This window comes from Vipera ursinii (genome assembly GCF_947247035.1).
Source record: "Vipera ursinii genome assembly, chromosome: 3".
Taxonomy (NCBI): domain Eukaryota; kingdom Metazoa; phylum Chordata; class Lepidosauria; order Squamata; family Viperidae; genus Vipera; species Vipera ursinii.
The window spans coordinates 118,103,171-118,122,060 of record NC_139516.1 but is presented as its reverse complement, the minus strand read 5'-3'; the positions used below and the strand labels follow the sequence as shown (position 1 = coordinate 118,122,060).

Sequence of the window (18,890 nt, the reverse complement as noted above, 5' to 3'; positions counted from 1 at the left end):
CCTGGTCTAGTCAAATGTCCTGGATGTAGTGAAATAAAGGTGGACAAAATAATCCTAATTTAAACTGTAATCCTTTCTTTATATATGTGAATTGAGGATTGTCTTCCTATTGTACACTTCTAGAGTATCAAGCCAGAGCGAGAGTGGCTACTGGATATGGCCAAGGTTTACCTGGGGATCCGGAAAAAACTGAAACCACCTTCACGGCAAGTGGCTATCAGATGCAATATTTACAGCGTGGTAGCTATCTGTAGCTATCTGCGTGGTAGCTACAGCGTGGTAGCTATCGCTCGGATTCTGACCGGTCTGGACTCTGACTGGGCAGAGTCTGACGATCAGGACACGGGCGGTCTTGTCGATATCACCTGGGAGGAGTTTGATTCTGTGACTCCGGAGGAAGTGGACAGGATTATGGGGAGGCTGAGCTCCACCACATGTTTATTGGACCCGTGCCCTTCCTGGCTGGTTTATGCAGCCCGGGAGAGGACACGCAGCTGGTTCCAAGCAGTTATATCAGCTTCTTTGAGTGAGGGTAGCTTCCCTGCCATCTTGAAAGAGGCGGTGGTGAGGCCTCTCCTCAAGAAGCCTGCCTTGGACCCAGCTGTATTGAACAACTTTCGTCCGGTCTCCAACCTTCGCTTTCTTGCGAAGGTTGTTGAGAGTGTGGTGGCGCATCAGCTCCCTTTGGTCCTGGATGAAGCGGATTATCTAGTCCCGTACCAATCGGGTTTCAGGCCCGGGCACAGCACGGAGACGGCATTGGTCGCGCTGGTGAATGATCTCTGGAGGGCTCGGGACAGGGATCATTCCTCTGTTCTAGTCTTATTAGACCTCTCAGCGGCTTTCGATACCATCGACCATGGTATCCTGCTGCAGCGTCTCAGGGGATTGGGAGTGGGAGGCACGGTCTTACAGTGGTTCTCCTCCTATCTCCAGGGACGCTCGCAGTCGGTGTTGACAGGAGGGCAGAGGTCGACCGCGAGGTCTCTTGTTTGTGGAGTTCCTCAGGGGTCGGTCCTCTCGCCTCTCCTGTTCAACATCTACATGAAACCGCTGGGTGAGATCATTCGTGGCTTTGGAGTTGGGTATCATCAGTATGCTGATGATACCCAGCTTTTTCTTTCGACCCCAAACCACCCCAGTGATGCCCTCAACGTGATGTCCCATTGCCTGGAGGCGGTTCGGGTCTGGATGGGGAGGAACAGACTTCAACTCAACCCCGACAATACCGAGTGGCTTTGCATACCTTCATCCTGGGTCTATTCGGATATTCCATCTCTCTCTATGGGGGGTGAATTATTACCCCCCGTAGATAGGGCTCGCAACTGGGGAGTCCTCCTAGATTCACGGCTCACCTTGGAAGATCACATGGTGGCTGTGACTAGGGGGGCTTTCGCCCAGGTTCGCCTGGTGCGCCAGTTGCGGCCCTATCTAAGCCGGGATGATTTATGCACGGTCACTCACGCGCTCGTGACCTCTCGTCTAGACTACTGCAACGCTCTCTACATGGGGCTTCCCTTGAGGACCACCCGGAGGCTCCAACTGGTATAGAATGCAGCCGCGAGAGTTGTGTTGGGAGTCTCCCGATACTCCCATGTCACACCTCTGCTCCGTGAGCTGCATTGGTTGCCAGTTGTCTTCCGGGTGAGATTCAAGGTGCTAGTAATGGTGTTTAAAGCCCTACATGGCAGGGGTCCGGAGTACCTTAGGGAACACCTGCTGCCGGCATCTACTTCCCTCCGCCCTGTGCGTTCCCACAGAGAGGGCCTCCTCAGGGTGCCACCAGTCAGAGAATGTCGACTGGTGGCCCCCAGGGGGAGATCCTTCTCTGTGGGCGCCCCGGAGCTATGGAACCAGTTACCGGTTGAGCTCCGGACGGCGCCCGATCTTCGCTCCTTTCGCCGCGATCTGAAAACAGGGGGGGGATTGGTGGGGTTTTTACTATTTTTATTGGGGTTTTTAGTATGTATTAACTGTATTTTTTAATTGGGCATGTATTTAATTACCTTTTATCTTTTGTAAATTTCTGTGTTTTATTCTTGCCCTGTACACCGCCCTGAGTCCTTCGGGAGAAGGGCGGTATAGAAATATTAATAAATTAAATTAAATTAAATCTAAATGTCAGAACTGTCCAAGCACCGATTACTGTTCTTTATATAGGTGGTCCTCGACTTACAACCATAACTGGGCCCAAAATTTCTGTTTTTAAGTGAGAGAAGTTAAGTGAAGTGAATGTTGTCCCATTTTAGGACTTTTCTTTCCACAATTGTCAAGTGAATTGTTGCAATTATTAAGTGAGTAACATTGTTGTTAAGTGAATCTGGCTTCCCCACTGACTTTGCTTGTCAGGAGGTTGCAAAAGAGGGTCACGTGACCCCAGGACATTGTAGCCATCGTAAATATGGGTCAGTTGCCAAGCGCCTGAATTCTGATTATGTGACTGTGGCAATGCTGCAACAGTTTTAAGTGTGAAAAATGGTCATCAGTCACTTTTTCCAGTGCCATTGTAACTTCGAACAGTCACTAAACAAATGGTTGTAAGTCAAGGACTACCTATAGTTTTATGCACGGAACATACTGGTAGTAAGTTCCAGTTCTTCCTAGAAGCTTTAATATACATTTGCCATCGATTTAATCAGTGCTTTTTTTGTAAAAGAAAAAGGTGACAGAACTCACACATGTCATACAACCCGCCTTGCCTACCACAAGGTTCCATCCCAAAAAGGTGCCGGAACTCCGTTCTGAGCATTCTATGAGAAAAAAAGCCCTGGATACATGAAATGGAACAACAACCCAAAAAAAAAGAAAAGAAAAGAGACATGTGGAAAGATGTTCCATTCCTCTGTGAAGATACATTCCTAGCTTCTTTATGTTTGGGTGGGGGCAACATCTCCTGTTCCCTAGAATCATCCTTTGCCTTTGTGCCTTATATGTGGTACAGAAGATGGTCAAGCACCGCAAAGTATGTTTGAAACAGGAAAAAATCAACCTGATTTGAGGGCAGAGAGAAGTTTTAAGGAGTGAAATTTCTTAATTACCTGCAAGGCTTAGGATTCCTTTTAGTGCTCCGACCTTTCCACACACACAAAAGAAATAAAAGCAGGAAATTACTATCAACAAAATTTCTCCTGTCAAGAACTTAGGGACTATAGGTTTTGGTTATGTAGTTATTTATTTAAGTGCCTACAGAATAGCCCCGGATGTGTTAGGTTTCAGCTCATTAATTTGTTTAAATTCTAATCATACTCTGTTTCTCATTATTACAGATGGGGCTTTACCCTAATTCTTCAAAAACAGCATTTGTGAGTATCTTTTACAAAAATATGATCAGTGAAGTGAATATAAACCTTGTTATATAATTCTGCACCTAAAACATACAACTTAAAATAAAATGCTTTATAACTCAATATTATCTACAATATTATCTAGAAAAAATTCTGAGGTTGGGTAGTTTGGGACTGGATTCGTACAATGCATGTCCAAGACTGTCCATTATACAGAATAACAGAATTGGAAGGGATTTTGGAGGTCTTCTAGTCCAGAGGTCAGCAACCTGAAACAGTGAAAGAGCCACTCGGAACCGGTTCCCTCACAAAAGGAAAAACTGGGAGCCGCAAAAAATGTGTGTGCATGTGCGTACATATGCGCATGCGCAGAACAGGGTTTGACTAAAGAGTGGAGCCAAGGCGAGATATGCACCTACCCTGCATATTTGAATTGATTGAACTTTTTTAGTCCCACTTTTTTTTTTAGACTGCACATGGCAGAGGACTGGGAGCCGCAGGAGACGGCTGAAAGAGCTGCATGCGGCTCCGGAGCCACGGGTTGCAGGCCCGTGCTCAAGCACTGACTATGCTTATTTCTACCATTCAGTTTGTTCTCCTTTCTTGGTGCTTTTCCCATCTCAAGCACAGAGAAGCTAAAGGAAAGAATGACAGTAGAATTCACAAATATTGTTTCATATCATTTATACAATGGTAAATAATGTCCTTACCATATTTCGATTGGCTGCATTTCAATCTACAAATGTCACCATTCAAAATTTAATGCACACCTTGGATTTGTTTCCATTCTTGATGAAAAACCTTGGTGAGATAATGCTACTGGGCCTGTCAGGTTACCTTGGGGATGTAGGCAGTGTAAATAGTAAATATTCAACTTTAACAAATGGAAACAGTGATGGTGTCCTATTTTCTACTTCCAGGGATGTAGTTTATAATTCTGTGGTAGCAGAGTTTAAAGAAGTTTAAATACATAGTTTCTTTGATAAGCTAAAGATGAGAGAACTGCAACATCTCCAGGGTGATGATCATTCATGATTTCCATTTTTAAAAATAACACTGTTATTAAAGATTATAATTTATAATATAAATATGATCATATATTTATTTTGTACTGTTTTCATTATTTTGTTTTTATGACGTATACTACCTAGAGTCATTTGTTGTCTATAGAATTCAAATAAAATAAAAACTAATACAAATTTTAAAATATAGAATGTACAGAAAAGGAAAAATAGAATTAGAAAAGAAAGAAAAATAATAATATAATAAAAAGAAAAGTAATATATAAAGAAGTGATTTCCTACCTTCATGCATAAACAATTTTAGTAACTTGTCACCTTTTCTTAAAATGCAACAGATGCTTCTTCCCAAATCCCATCTTTTATCTATAAACAAATCCATAAAGCATATTTACTTCAATCCTGACGTCAGCAAAAAACCATTAGTAATAGTACTGATGTTTTCTATTATTTTCTGTGACCCTCTGCAAATTTCATACTCAAGAGGTGAGAGTTTGAATATCAGACAGTGGACTTTAAATAACAAGCAGCTTTCTTTTCAAATGGAAATTCTGACTGAGGGAATGGCAATTATCTCTCTTGCCACGGCAGTTAAAAAAAGGCAGAAGAGAAGCAAGAGAAGGAAGGGCAAGTGAGGAGTCATTTTACAAAGTCTCCCTTCCCCTTGCTGTATTCGACAAGTGGGTGTCCAGTCTCTTCTTTTAAACCTCCAGTGATCAAGCACTCACAACTTCCGAAGGCAAGCTGTTGTTTAAACAATAGTTACACCTTTGAATCAACACTAAATTCACATAACTTCCCACTAAACACTTATGGGAATAGCTCGTTAACTGGTTTTAACCTATTAGAAACCTTTCGATCAAGAGGCCTGACATCTTTGAAGGGTAAGTTTCCTTTAATCTTTAATGAAAGAAAGTTTTAACTACAAGTTCAAACAAAAATTGGGAATAAATACTGTTCGTGAGTTCATAAAGATGAGCAACAATAGTTATCTACTTGGCTGCTTTTAGAAAATGCTGCTTTTGACAGGGCACTTCTCATGTTCCATTGTTGAGTTCTTTCTCTGAAAAAACTCAGACTTTTTTAGCTGCTCTGGTGAATGCTATACTATTTGTTGAATTAGAGAAGTTAATGAGACAAAGATCACCAGAACTGGAAATAATTGTTAGTGTTTATTCTGTAGGTATTTAACTTGCACAGGGCAATCTGAGCTATGGGACTGGGTCACCAGCATTCTGAAAGCTCAGGTAAGTAATGAAAAAAAGATATGCATATTTGATTATGAAGCTAATATGATAGTAACTTGAATATACTGGTTCATCTCCAGAAAAGATGTTTGCTGGACAAAGGTTGTTTTATACTTTTCTTAATGAACTATACTTTTAATTGTTGGTAGAAAAGGAGAGCCGTGGACAGAATGAACCCTAGTTACACATCAACTGATTTCAAATATGAAAATAAAGAGCGCAGAAATAAATATTTCCCTTTCATCTTACATATATGTGGGGTCCTTGGTGCTCTCTGAGCTTGCTTGTTTTCTTGCAGACGTTTCATTACCCTAACTAGGTATCAGCATTCATGTTAGTAAGGAGTGTGGTTTGCTGTTCAAGTCTGTCAAGATCCTTCTGTATCTTAACCCTATCTTCTGGAGTATTGGCTATACCTGCCAGCTTGGTATTGTCTGCAAATTTGATGAGTTCCCCATCTATCCCCTCATCCAAATCATTGATGAAGATGTTGAAGAGCACTGGGCCAAGGACAGAGCCCTGGGGCACCCCACTACACACTTCCCTCCATGTAGATGCAGTTCCATTAGGACCACAAACTGAGTATGGCCGGTCTGCCAGCTACAAATCCATCTGGTGCTGATGCTGTCTCACCCACATTTTTCTATCTTATCAAGTAGTAGGTTGTGGTCTACTTTATCAAATGCCTTACTGAAGTCCAAGTAAATTATATCCACAGCATTCCTCTGGTCCACTAATTTTGTCACCTGGTCAAAGAACGCAATAAAAGTTGTCTGGCATGATCTGTTTTTGACAAACCCGTGCTGGGTTTGGTAATGACTTTGTTTGCCTCTAGGTGCTCGCTAATTCATTGCTTGATTATCTTTGTTATATCCCAGTCTACGACCGTCCTTGTTGGGTTACAAGAACAACCCCTTTTTTATCAGTAGGCTGGAAAAGTCAGCCCTTTTTATTTCAGATACAGTCCTGATACTTATTTCCTCAAAACAAAAAACAACAGAATACTTTTCCAAAGAATAATTGGTTCAAACAGCAAAACAGAGCCAGAGTTAAACAAGAATTTCACCAGTAAAACAAACAGACCATGATTCCCTTGAAGTTCTTTACAAATGGTTGCCTTCAGCAACCAGCACCACCCACACCTTCCCTTTTTATTAATCAGTCCCAAGGCGTGGCTTCTCAATGCCTTCTCCTCCTTTCGCTGAGTTGCCGTATAGTCTTCCTCTGATCTGCTCTAGTTAACTGCCTTCTATTACGAGCATCAATAATGACATCCATCTGTGATTCCTCAGAGTCTGACTCATCTTCCCCACACAGCTGAGTCTCATTCGGAACACATTTGGAGGGGCCAGGCTCTTCCTCTGATTGTGAGTCTTGTAATTCATCAGAGCCTCCCTCTGACTCTGATGGCTCTCCAAACCCCTCCTCCTCCTCCTCAGATTCCCCAGACCCAGCTGTTGGGAGCACAGGCTGGCACGGAATCACAACAATCTTTTCCAAGATCATCTCAGGTATTGAGGTCAGGCTGATAGGTCTGTAGTTTCCTGGATCCATTTTTTTTCTTTTTTGAAGATGGGAATCACTTCAGCTCTTTTCCAGTCCTCTGGTAGTTCCCCAGTGCTCGAGTATCTTTGAAAGATATGGTTCAGTGGTTCTGAGATCACATCTGCCAGTTCCTTCAGAACCTTGGTGTATAGTCCATCTGGTCCTGGTGATTTGAACTCATCTAGGGTGCACAGGTGCTCACTTATCATTTTCTTGCCTATCTTAACTTGTGTTTCTAATCTGTTTTTTACAGTACTGTTTTTGATAGGTTTGACTGTTTTCCCCTTTGTGTAAATATGGATGCAAAAAACAAGTTGAGTAGTTCTGCTTTCTCCCTGTTGCTTGTCACCTTCTTGTCACTTTCTCCCACTGGTGGACCAATCATTTCATAACTTTTTTCTTGTTTTTTACATGTTGAAAGAAGTTTTTTTTGCTTTTTTTGACTTTTGTTGCAAGCCTTAGTTCATTTTGAGCCTTAGCTTTCTTCACTTCATCTTTGCAGGCTCAGGCTATTTGCTGATATTCTGCCTTAGTTATGTGCCCCTCTTTCCACATTTTATACTTGTCCTTTTTGTCTTTCAATTTATCAGAGAGTTCTTTATGCAGCCATGTTGGTTTATTTTGAGAGATGTTATTTTTCTTCTTCATTGGTATTGTGCTAGACTGGGCTTTTATAATCCCACTTTTCAAAATTTCCCAAGCTTCTTGAGTTGTTTTCCCCTTGAGGATTCTCATCCATGGAATTCTTCCCAAACTCTCTCTAAGCTTGTTGAAATTAGTCCTCTTTAAGTCCAAGACTCTAGTTTGATTGTGTTCTATTGTTTGCGCTTGTATCCATCTGGTGGTACTTCCCCGGTGCTCCAGGATTTATGAAAGATGTGGTGCAATGGTTCTGAGATAACTTCTGCCTGTTCTTTCAGAACTCTGGGATGTAGCCTGTTGGGTCCCGGGGCTTTATATTTGTCAGGGTTGGATAGGATACAGTTTGTCAACCAGTTACAAAATCATCTGGTGGTGATGCTGTCTATCCCACATTTTTTATAGAATAGAATAGAATAGAATAGAATAGAATAGAATAGAATAGAATAGAATAGAATAGAATAGAATAGACCTTGGAGGTCTTCTGGTCCAGCCCCCCGCTCAAGCAGGAGAACCTATATCGTCTCAGACTGGTGGATGTCTAGTCTCTTCTTAAAAATCTCCAGTGATGAAGCGCCCACAATTTCTGAGGGTAAGCTGTTCCACTGGTTGATTGTCCTCACTGTTAGGAAATTTCTCCTTAGTTCCAGGTTGCTTCTCTCTTTGGTCAGTTTCCAACCGTTTTTTCTTGTCATTCCATCTGGTGCTTTGCTGAACAACCTGTCCCCTCTGCCTCGTGGAAGCCCCTCAGAAACTGGAATAGTGCTGTCATGTCTCCCCTATTTCTTCTTTTCCTTAGACTAGTCAGACTCAAATCCCGTAGCCGTTCTTCATATGTTTTGGTCTCCAAGCCTTTGATCATCTTAGTTGCTCTTCTCTGATTTTTTTTCCCAATCTCTCAACATCTTTTTTGTGGCATGGTAACCAAAATTGGCTGCAGTATTCTAGGTGTGGTCTTACTAGGATTTTATAAAGCGGTAATAGTACTTCTCGTGAACTTGATTCTATGCCTCTGTTTATACAATCCAGGATTATATTAGCTTTATTGGTTACTGCTGCACACTGCTGGCTCATAGTCAAGTGATTGTCCATTAGGCCTCCAAGGTCCCTCTCACAGTTACTGTTTTTAAGCTGGGTCTCGCCCAATCTATATTTGTTCTTTTGGTTTTTTCTGCCTAAATGTAAGACTTTGCTTTTCTCCACATTGAAACTCATTTTGTTGGATAGGGCCCATTGTTCAAGTCTGTCAAGATCTTTTTGGATTCTGAGCTTAGTGTCATCTGCAAATTTGATGAGTTCCCCTTCTATTCCCTCATCTAAGTCATTTATGAAGATATGGAAGAATACTGAGTCTAAGACAGAACCTTGTGGTACCCCACTGCTTTTTTCCCTCCATTTAGATGTAGTACCCTTAAGGACTACTTGTTGAGTATAGTTTGTCAGCCAGTTACAAATCCATCTGGCAGTATTTCCCCGGTGCTCCAGGATTTATGAAAGATGGGGTGCAATGTGGTGCATCTGCCAGTTCTTTCAGAACTCTGGGATGTAGCCTGTCGGGTCCCAGTGATTTATATTCATCAAGGTTGGATAGGTGTTCCATTACCATTTTCTTACTTATTTTAATTTTTGTTTCTAGTATATCTTGCAGTGGTTTTTTTGGTGTGTTGCACTATAGGATCTTTTTGTGTGGAGACTGACACAAAGAATGAGTTAAGCAGCTCTGTTTTCTCCCTGTTGCCTGTAATTTCCTTGCCATCTTCTCTCTTTAGTGAGCCTACAGTTTCCTTGATTTTTTTTCTTGTTAATATATTGGAAGAAATTTTTTATTGTCCTTGATTTCTTTTGCTAGTGTTTGTTCATTCTGAGCCTTTGCTTTCCTGTCTTCATCTTTGCATGTTCTGGCTGTCTGCTGATAAACTGCTTTAGTTATGTGCCCCTCTTCCCATTTTTTGTATTTGTCCTTTTTGTCTTTTAGTTTGTTAGAGAGATGTTTGTGCAGCCATGCTGGTTTCTTCTTAGATTTCTTGTTTTTCTTTCTCAGTGGTATTGTGCTGGTCAGGGCTTTTGTGATTGCATTTTTGTTTTCCCTTTAGGATTTTCATCCATGGGATTTTTCCTAGGTTCTCTCTGAGTTTGTTAAAGTCAGCTCTTTTTAAGTTTAGGACATTGGTTGAATTGTTTTCTATTGCTGGTGTTTGCATTATATTAAATTCCAGTATGACGTGGTCACTTTCACACAAGGTTCCAGTAATTTCGATTCTCTCTATTGCTACTTCTCTGTTTGTAAGCGTTAAGTCCAGTATAGCTTTACGTATAGATCCTTCCTCCACCTTTTGGTGGAGGAAGGATCTATACTTTTGACAAAGTTGTTGGCTAGTTTGGTTAGGAATCTGTTTGATCTCCCACTCACGGCAGAGCTTGTCTCCCAGTTGATATCTGGGTAGTTGAAGTCTCCCATTACTACTGTGGTATGTTTCCTACATGCATTTGTTAACTGGTTGGCAAAGAGTTCATCTATTTCTTTTGATTGGTTGGGTGGCCTGTAATATACACCTATGGCAATATCACTTTTTTTCTTTTATATTGACCCATATATTCTGGAGAGATTTTTTTTTGATCATGTGCATTTCTGCAGATATGTAGTGTTCTCTTACATATAGTGCAACTCCCCCTCCTCTTTTTGTAGACCTGTTTCTTTTGAACAATTTGTATCCATCCCTCAGTCCATTCTATTCATGGGCTTCATCCCACCAAGTTTCTGTTATGCCAACTATGTCATACCCTTCCTCGTGTACTATTGTTTCTAGTTCATCCTGTTTGTTCCCCAAGCTTTGAGCATTTGTATATAAGCCTTTAAGAGTTTTATGCCTATCCATGGGAGTGTTTCCTATGTCTCCTGGTTGTTGTTTGAGTTTTTCTTTTTTTTCATCACGGCCTACCTCATTGTTTGTTTTGTTGGGATTTGTGATTCGTTTTGTGTTCTAGAAAGTCTAGAGATTGGTCACCCACCCCCCTCAGTTTTACTTTAAAGCCCTCCTGATGAGTTGGGCCAGTCTTTTTCCGAGTACATTTTTGCCTGTTTTTGTGAGGTGTAGCCCATCCCTTACCAAGAGTCATTTGTGTAGGAAATGCAGTCCATGATCCAGGAAACCAAAGTTTTTTTGGCAACACCAACACTTTAGCCAATGTTTTATTTCTAAGATACTTTTTTTCCTCAATGGGTGTTGTCCTTTCGTTGGGAGTACTGATGAGAACACTACTTGTGCTCCTTAACTTTATTGCCTAGTTGCTTATAATCTCTCAATATTGTCCTTACGTTCTTTGTTGTGTCATTCATCCCAATGTGAAGGAGAAGGAGGGGATAGTAATCTGTGGGCCTAATTATTTTGGTTAGGTTCTCAGCCGCATCTTTGATTTTTGCTCCAGGGAGACAGCATACCTCCCTGGATTGTATGTCTGGTCTGCAGATGGATGGTTCTGTTCCTTTGAGGATAGAGTCTCCTATCACCAACACTCTCCTTTCTTTTTTGGGGGGGCTGCAGTCTGGGGTGCTTTTCTGTTTATCTCAGGTGTGTTTGTTGATCTGGCTTTTTTAGGAATATTTGAACTGACTTTTTTAGGGATATTTGAAGTTGTCTTTTTGCTAGGTGTCTGTATGTCTTCTTTGAGGGGGGTTGTGGGTCTGCGTGTTTCTGTCTAAGGGGAGAAATTGATTGGTCAGTTTTAGTGGGGCTGTTTCTGTTTGGGTAGAATTGGCAGAGGGGGTTTGTTTGTTGTATGGCATTTCTTTTTTGGGGTATTTTGTTTCCTTCTCTGTGTGACATACCACCATTTGTCTTCCTCCAAGGGTTTATCAGTAGGGTCAAGTCCTCTGAGAGTTGTTCGTTCGTTGTTTGGTCCGGTCTGGATGGAGCTTTCTTTCGTACATTGGGGTTTGGCTAGAGTTGCTTCTAAGTTCCTAACCTTTTCCTGTAGTAGTCCACATAATTTGCATCTGATGCATGTATAGTTTTGGTGTTCTTTGGCATCAGTACATACATGGAACATGTATTGCATACCACAATAGCCTCAGTTGCTTATTCCATGAGTTTGGTGTTTGATAGTCTCTGTCGTGCTGCCTTGCTGCCACCTGTAGGCCTCTGGTCCACCGTTGCCTTGCTGCCGCCGCCTGCAGGCCTCCTGGTCTGCCATTGCTGCCTCACTTCCAACTGCAGGCCTCTCGGTCTGCCGCTGCTGCTTTGCCTCCACCTGCAGGCCTCCCAGTTTGCTGCTGCCTCGCCTCCACCTGCAGGCCTCCCGGTCTACATAAAAGAACGCTATTGCCTGTAGGCCTCCGGTTTGCTGCTGCTGCCTCGCCACTGCCTGCAGGCCTTCTGGCTCGCTGTTGTTGCCTCTCCACCGCCTGCAGGCCTCCCGGTCCACCGCTGCTGCCGCCCACCTCTGAGCTGCTTCTAGCTGCCTCACCGGTCCGCTGTTTCGCATTGCCGCCGGCCACCTCCTTTTTGCTTCCCCCAGCTGTCTCACCGGCCCTCTGCTTCGAGCTGCCATCAGCTGCCTCCTCTCCACCATTTGAACTGCCGGTGCATTGTGTGGCCCGGTTTGCTAAGCCGGTCTCTGCTTCGTTGTGCTTGGATGGCTCACAGGGCTGCTGGGCCTTTCAGGTAGGCCTCTGTTGGCCTAGAAGTCCTCCAGTGTCTCCTTTATTATCCTGCACAGATGGGGGGGAGTGCTCCGGTTCCGGTTCGCTGCTCTCAGTTGCCTTCCCCCCACCCAGTGTTGAGCTGCTTAACTGTGCTCTTGAGCTGGCTCTCTTTTTCTTTGCTGCGGGCTGCCTCTGACTCCACGTGCAGCCATTTGTTCGCTGTGCTCTTGTTTGCTGGTGTTTTCCTCCTTGCCCCAATTTCTTCTTTTCCTTTATCCTTTCTATCTTCCGCATCTAACTTTCTGTTTCTTTTTCCCTCTCTTTTTTCGCCCCCCCCTCTCCTAGTACCTTCCTATTTAGTTTGGTTACCTCTTTCCCTGTGATCCGAGGCTGCTTCCTACGCTGCCGCTATCTTGCCAGAAAGCATTTCTACCAATTGAATTTGGTTCTTGACGCATTTTGAGTACTCGTCATTTGGTACTCAAAATGCAAGATAGAACTTGGTGTTTATTGTGTAGTGGGTCTGACGCAAGAGAGACGCCAGCCGGTGTGTGAGTTCAGCTCTTTATTGGAAGGGGAAGTGAACTGAGAAATGAGGGCTGCCTGGCCTCCTTATATACCTGGCCAGGTAAGCTAACAGACAATGGGGTTGGCCCTAGGTTTCCCGCCGAAACTGTCCAGGCCAACGCCCCCTGGTGGCTGTTGCTATGCAGGTGCCTGCATACATAACAGTGTTGGTTGCCTTGGGACTCACTGCCTTTTCCAGCCAAAACAAAGGGTCACGCGTTAGTCACACAGCTGCTCTTGCCCTATGCACATCCCTTGCAGTCTTATCTTAATTTCTGCAATCTTTTTGTCTATTTTTGTGCCTTTTTTCTAAACACGGGTCCTATGAAAATGTCACTGATAGCACTGAGCAGAAAAAAATATATTTTGCATTACTATTGAGCAAAAAAAAACAACCCCACAAGAAATAATGGGCATATATGAGAGTGATATTCGCATTAGTGATCTTGCTATGGGAATACAGTATGTCTAGAACAACAGCCTCCACCATTATTAAGAATAAAGAAGCAATTAAAAAGGCTGATGTTGGGAAAGCAGTTAAAGCAGTAACAAAGCAGCATTCCCAAACACTCAAGGAAGTTGAAAAGCTGTTGTTAATTTTAATTTGGGTAAATGAAAAGCAGTTAGCGGGGGGGAGAGTGTGTCGAAAGGCGTGATATGTGAAAAAGCAAAACTGTTGCAAGTCGATCTTTAGAAACACAGATTGGGACCAAGTGGCAGGCGTTGAGGTTTTTAAGGGCAGCCATGGCTGGTTTGATAATTTTTTTGGAAAAAAAGACTGGCATCCATAGTGTTGTGAGGCATGGCTAGGCAATAAGTGCTAATAAAAAGGCTATTTATGAATTCGTCCATGACTGTGTGTGTGTGTGTGTGTGTGTGTGTGTGTATAAAATCTGTATGTACATGCACACACACACACACAAATACACACACATATCACAGTTAATGTAAGAATATACAAAGGTAGTAAATTGTCCTTCTGTTCTTCATTCCTTTAAGCCTCATCACACACTGCTGCCATTCTTAGCTGTCGCTCTGCATATCTCACTGTCATTCCATCGCCATCCTCCTCCTTCTCTTTTTCTTTCCTTTGTTTTATTTAATGTTTACTTAACTTTATATTATATGTGCTTGCTTCTCCCCCACCTCTGCTGCTTGTCTTGCGATGCCCGCTGCCGCTAAGTTTCGCCCATTCACTCAGTCGCCGGTGCTCTGGGCTTGCCTGTGCTGTGATGTCTGGTTACCAGTGCTCTGGGCTTGCAAGCATCTCATTCTCCAGTGCTCTGGGCTTGCCTGCTGCTGCTGTGTTCCGCCCTTTCACTCACTCACTAGTTGTTTGGATTTGCTTCGCAAAGCCACTCACCCGCTGTTGCTTGTCCTCTGTAAGCAATCCTTCTCAGTGCTCTGGGTTGCCTGTTGCTGCTAGGTTTTGCCCATTCACACACGCACTGGTGCTCTGAGCTCGCTTACTGCCGTAAAGCCCACTCAGCCACTGGTTGATGGCTCATCGAAGTCTGGCTGCAGTTTCATATGGTGGGGCCTGCTGATGCTCACCGCTGCCACCTTCTCCTTCTGCTCTCTCTCGCCCTTTTTCCTTCAGTTACAGGTCCTGATGCTCCTTTGATATAGTGTATTGATTAAACACTGGAAAAATATGTAGTTAGAGATTTTTTAAATAATATGATTGCAGACATATTGTAACGTATAAAGGTACTTCGAATTTATGTTGGCTATGTAGCATTTTTATCGAGAGTGTACTGATGATACTGCACCCCAAATTGATGGATGACCTTGGTTGACGTTTAAAATTATTTAAGGACTATTTATAAAATCCAGAAATCAAGTGGACAATCTCCACACACTATGTCCCTGAGAAGAGGAAATGGATAAATAAATAATGCTGTTAATGCTACTAACAAGAAATAATTATTTCCTGCCTTTCATGCAGCATGACAGAATCCGCCCAGTTCATCTACGTCGATGCTCTTCTTCTGACTTGACTAAGCCAAAGTTTGGCACCATGCCCCTGATTTCCCTACATGGAGACAGCAGTAATCCAGTCATGCTGTCTGTTAATCAAACCTTGGTAAGTGTCAGACCTGCCCCAATCTGATCCCTTAGGAAAGACAAGCCTTCAACTCCATTTGGTTAAAGCAAAGGGTTCTTCTACTAAAAGTGATGGATGCAGTAAAGTCAAGCCTGACCTGAAATCCAATTAGCTGGATACAAAAATAAGTTGTAGGTTTGTCCCCCATCCCATACCTGCACTGGTCCTTCTCACCTGTCATTCCCCCACTCCCAATTTTCTATCATGTACACACAAAGCTTTATTGCCTTTTCATCTTTCCCTCTTTCTTCCTTCTCCCCCTTCTCCTTCTTTTCATCCTTCTCTCCCCGCTTCTTCTTTTTATGATAGGATGCCTATGAGCCCCCCCCCCCAAGTTGAGCCAGGCAGATCTGATATTCTCACTCATTGACAGAGACAATAGTCCTGCAAAAGGAAAAAGAGAAGGAAGGGAGAGGTACAAAAAAAAATCCCAATTAGTAAACAGTTCGCTGCAGCTTATCTGGGTATCAGTCATGGAATTTTTAAAACAGTTTGGGGGATTTAATATGTTGGGAATCGACCCATTCAGTTTCTGAGTGTGTGTGTTTGGGGGAGTCTTTCCAGGCTACCAAATACTGAATTTTTCCCTGATGTATGCAAGAGTCCGAAATGTCTTTGACTTCAAAGTGGTTTTGTCTGTTGCAGGTTTGGAGTAGGTTTTTGATGGCCCTTTTCCCCTCCCCCTTCACAAATGGCAAGCCCCCTCCTCCAGTTCACACAGGGATCCCATTTCTGGGACCAAGACAGTCCTAACACAAGGGACTTTTCCATTCCAGGGGCTATGAAGAAAATCAGGATCTCCGTGTGTATGCCCATCCTCATCTCTATTTGTTCAGTAACAAATATCACTCCCCCCACCCCGGAGCAGTCTGGCTGGCAAAAAGCTATGGGTACATTAAGCTATTTGAGTCTCACACCCAGTTTCTTGACCAGGGCAGGGTTGACCTGGCATCTGGTGCATCCCAAGTCTAATAGGGCTATTAGGCTCCTCTTTTGCCCTGAGGGTAGAACCACCAGTTTTATGGGGATGGTCAATGGGTTGACTGGGCGACTTACCAAAGGATCATCATAGTAGTCCAACTTGCTTTCCACTGGGCTGCCCATTGGGTCAGTCCGAGTTCTCCTGCCCTTGTTGGGGCATGGGATGAACTCTATGACTTCCACTCCCTTCAGAGTGGTTTCACAGGCTTGCTGTTGTGGTTTTGCTGGTTTTGGGGCAGAAACCTGAGTTGCCTTCTGGTTTGGGTGCGCAGGTCAGCAGTCAGTGGCTCGGTGCCCCTCCTTCCCACACCTGAAGCAGCCGGTGAATAAATGGCTTGGGCTCTGCTCACATGGCACCAGTTTTGGGGCCTCTTTCTTTTCAGGGGGGCATTTTCGCCAACCATGTTTTAGCCGGTGTCTGGATCGAGCCAGATCAATTTCCACTTTCTCTGCTAGGACATACCAGCCATGGAGGTTAAGGAGGGCACCTCTGGAAATGCAGGTGTTGTAGACTTTGTCACTTAGCCTATCACGAAAGCATCCGATCAAGATGTCTTCTGGCCAATCGGTCAGTCGGCAGGCCTGCACCCTTGGCTGATGGTTTTTATGTGATCTCTAGCTTTGCGATTGGCTAAAGGGTCTTCAAAGCGTTTCCGAAGTGCAGCCATGAAGCAGTCAAAGTTTCTCAGCTGCGGGACATCATTGTTGTGGAGGGTGACCATCCATTCAGCTGCAGCCCACTCTAACGCCAGTGTCACGCACTGCACCTTAGCCCCTTTGGCGGCTATTTCTGGACCATACCCTTCAATGTATGTCCAAACTTGTGCCAGGAAGAACCTCAATTGCTTGGGGTCTCCAATGAATTTTACCCCCAGGGGTGGTATATTGCATCCTCTCTGCCTTGCTGGTGCTGCCCTTGCAGCTGGAACAGACTGAGCTTTGGGGCCAGACGCTGGGGCGGTTGCGGTTGCCAAGGGGCTCGCTGTTGCTGCCATTGCAGTGGCAGAGGTACTTGCCTCCTCACTTGCCATGGCTGGAGTTGGCTGGTGAGTAGGATGTGCTTTTATACCTTGCTCCAGCATCCAGCGAGCTCTGGCTCGCTTGTACTCGATTCTTCCTCCAGTTCCTCCAGCTCCACTTGGGTCTCTTGCTGGCGGCTGCCTTGGCCCCCACGGGTGAATGTCACTCCCATGGGTTTTTCTTCCCATTCCCCCCTCCTGATATCCTATAACAGGGGTGTCAAACTCAATTTCATTGAGGGCCGCATCAGCATTGCGGTTGCCCTCAGGGGGCCGGGTGGGTGTGACCTGGGTGGGCGTGGCCTACTGGGTGGGCGTGGCCAGCTCTACATCGTTCGCATCAAGGGTGCCTATGGGGGCCTGGGCAGGAGTGGGACAGATCTGAGGGTCTCTGGCAGAAGGAGGGTCTCTGGGCCAGGGCCAAGGCAGTGGGGGCCGTTCCCTCACTGTTTCCAGGATGGCTTTGCGGGCCGCATGAAACCACTTCGCGGGCCGGATCTGGCCCCCGGGCCTTGTGTTTGACATGTCTGTCCTATAATGTACACACAAAGCTTTATTGCCTTTTCATCTTTTCTTCTTTCTTCCTCCTCTCCTCGTTTTTTTATGGCAGGATGCCTGTGAGCCCCCCCCCCCAAGCAGAGCCAGGCAGATCTGACATTAAGGTTCCGCTTGGAAGCCAAGCTTTTGAAACAAGAGCAAACGAGAAAGCACACCAGGCACATATCTTGCTTATGCCATGCAGTCATTTTGAGTTTATGTGGGCTTGAGGAGCATCATTTTATTGTATGTCACGATACAAAATTCATGTATTAAGTCAGTAGGCAAAATGTTGCATTGTCCTAATTGTCATTGGCAGCATCCCTACATTTTTATGTTCCACCTTAATAAATACTGTCCTCCTTATCCATCAGCACCCCCACCCCATCTACTGCCCATGAAGTAAGAACCTATACTGGATAATGCATTTAATTTATTCCTTTAAAGCAGGCCCTTTCTGACCAATAATGTGTCATAGATTTTAATCTTCAGCGCATCTGTTGCATAACCTTCTCTTCGTCTAGATGGCTGGATGACTTCTTCACAAAGGATAGAGATTACCTTTTTTTCTTGCAGGAACTATGTGCACAAACTTTCCAAATTATGTTTATTTTCCTGCTTTTCTGTGGATAAATTATTACAGCTTCTTCTACTTTTTTTTTTCTTTTGTGTTCAGCATCGCTTACATACTCGGAGGACATTGTCCATGTTCTTTGTAAGTATTTATTTATTTATTTGTTAAAGCCATAGTTCAGTACATTATAAATGTCATGTGAATGCTTACATGAAATGTTGGGGCTATGAAGGCAACTCTTAAAACAGAAGTGCACAACTTGATATTCCTGAGCTACAAACAACTGTAGACATTTTGGGTGAAATTCCTAGACCATTTCCAAAAATGGCTACAAAACTGTATTTTTTTTAAATATGACTTACGATAAAAATATTTAAATGGAGAATAATTACCGGTACATAAACAAACCATTCCCAAAAACTTTCCAAGAAAACTGCAGGGATATCCCCAGGCAGTCGCCATGATCCAAGACTGACTTGAAGCCGACCCCCAAGAATGATCTGACATGCCTTTAGACTCAAAAATCTTTCAAAATGCACTGACACCTTTAGTTAGAACCTAAAACACAAAAAGTAGCAAAAGGTAATGATCAGTTGACCTCAAAACACAAGGCCAAACAAATATTTTTATTAGTTTTGATGGATCCCAAGTGTTCATACTGTCTAACTCAGGGGTGTCAAACTCAATTTCACTGAGGGCCACATCAGCATAGTGGTTGCCCTCAGGGGG

The 18,890-nt window shown here is 43.7% G+C and overlaps 1 protein-coding gene across 1 annotated transcript in view; it reads left to right on the top strand.

The window, feature by feature from the left end:
- ARAP3 (ArfGAP with RhoGAP domain, ankyrin repeat and PH domain 3) overlaps positions 1–18,890 on the top strand; it is a gene marked incomplete at its 5' end in the record, with an annotated part of 118,565 nt that overhangs the window by 94,581 nt on the left and 5,094 nt on the right. Inside the window, 5 exons of the mRNA XM_083360270.1 lie at positions 124–206; positions 3,267–3,302; positions 5,487–5,550; positions 14,892–15,029; positions 18,264–18,302. Of these exons, the coding sequence (XP_083216396.1) occupies positions 124–206; positions 3,267–3,302; positions 5,487–5,550; positions 14,892–15,029; positions 18,264–18,302 (360 nt within the window). The remainder of the gene's footprint in view (positions 1–123; positions 207–3,266; positions 3,303–5,486; positions 5,551–14,891; positions 15,030–18,263; positions 18,303–18,890) is intronic.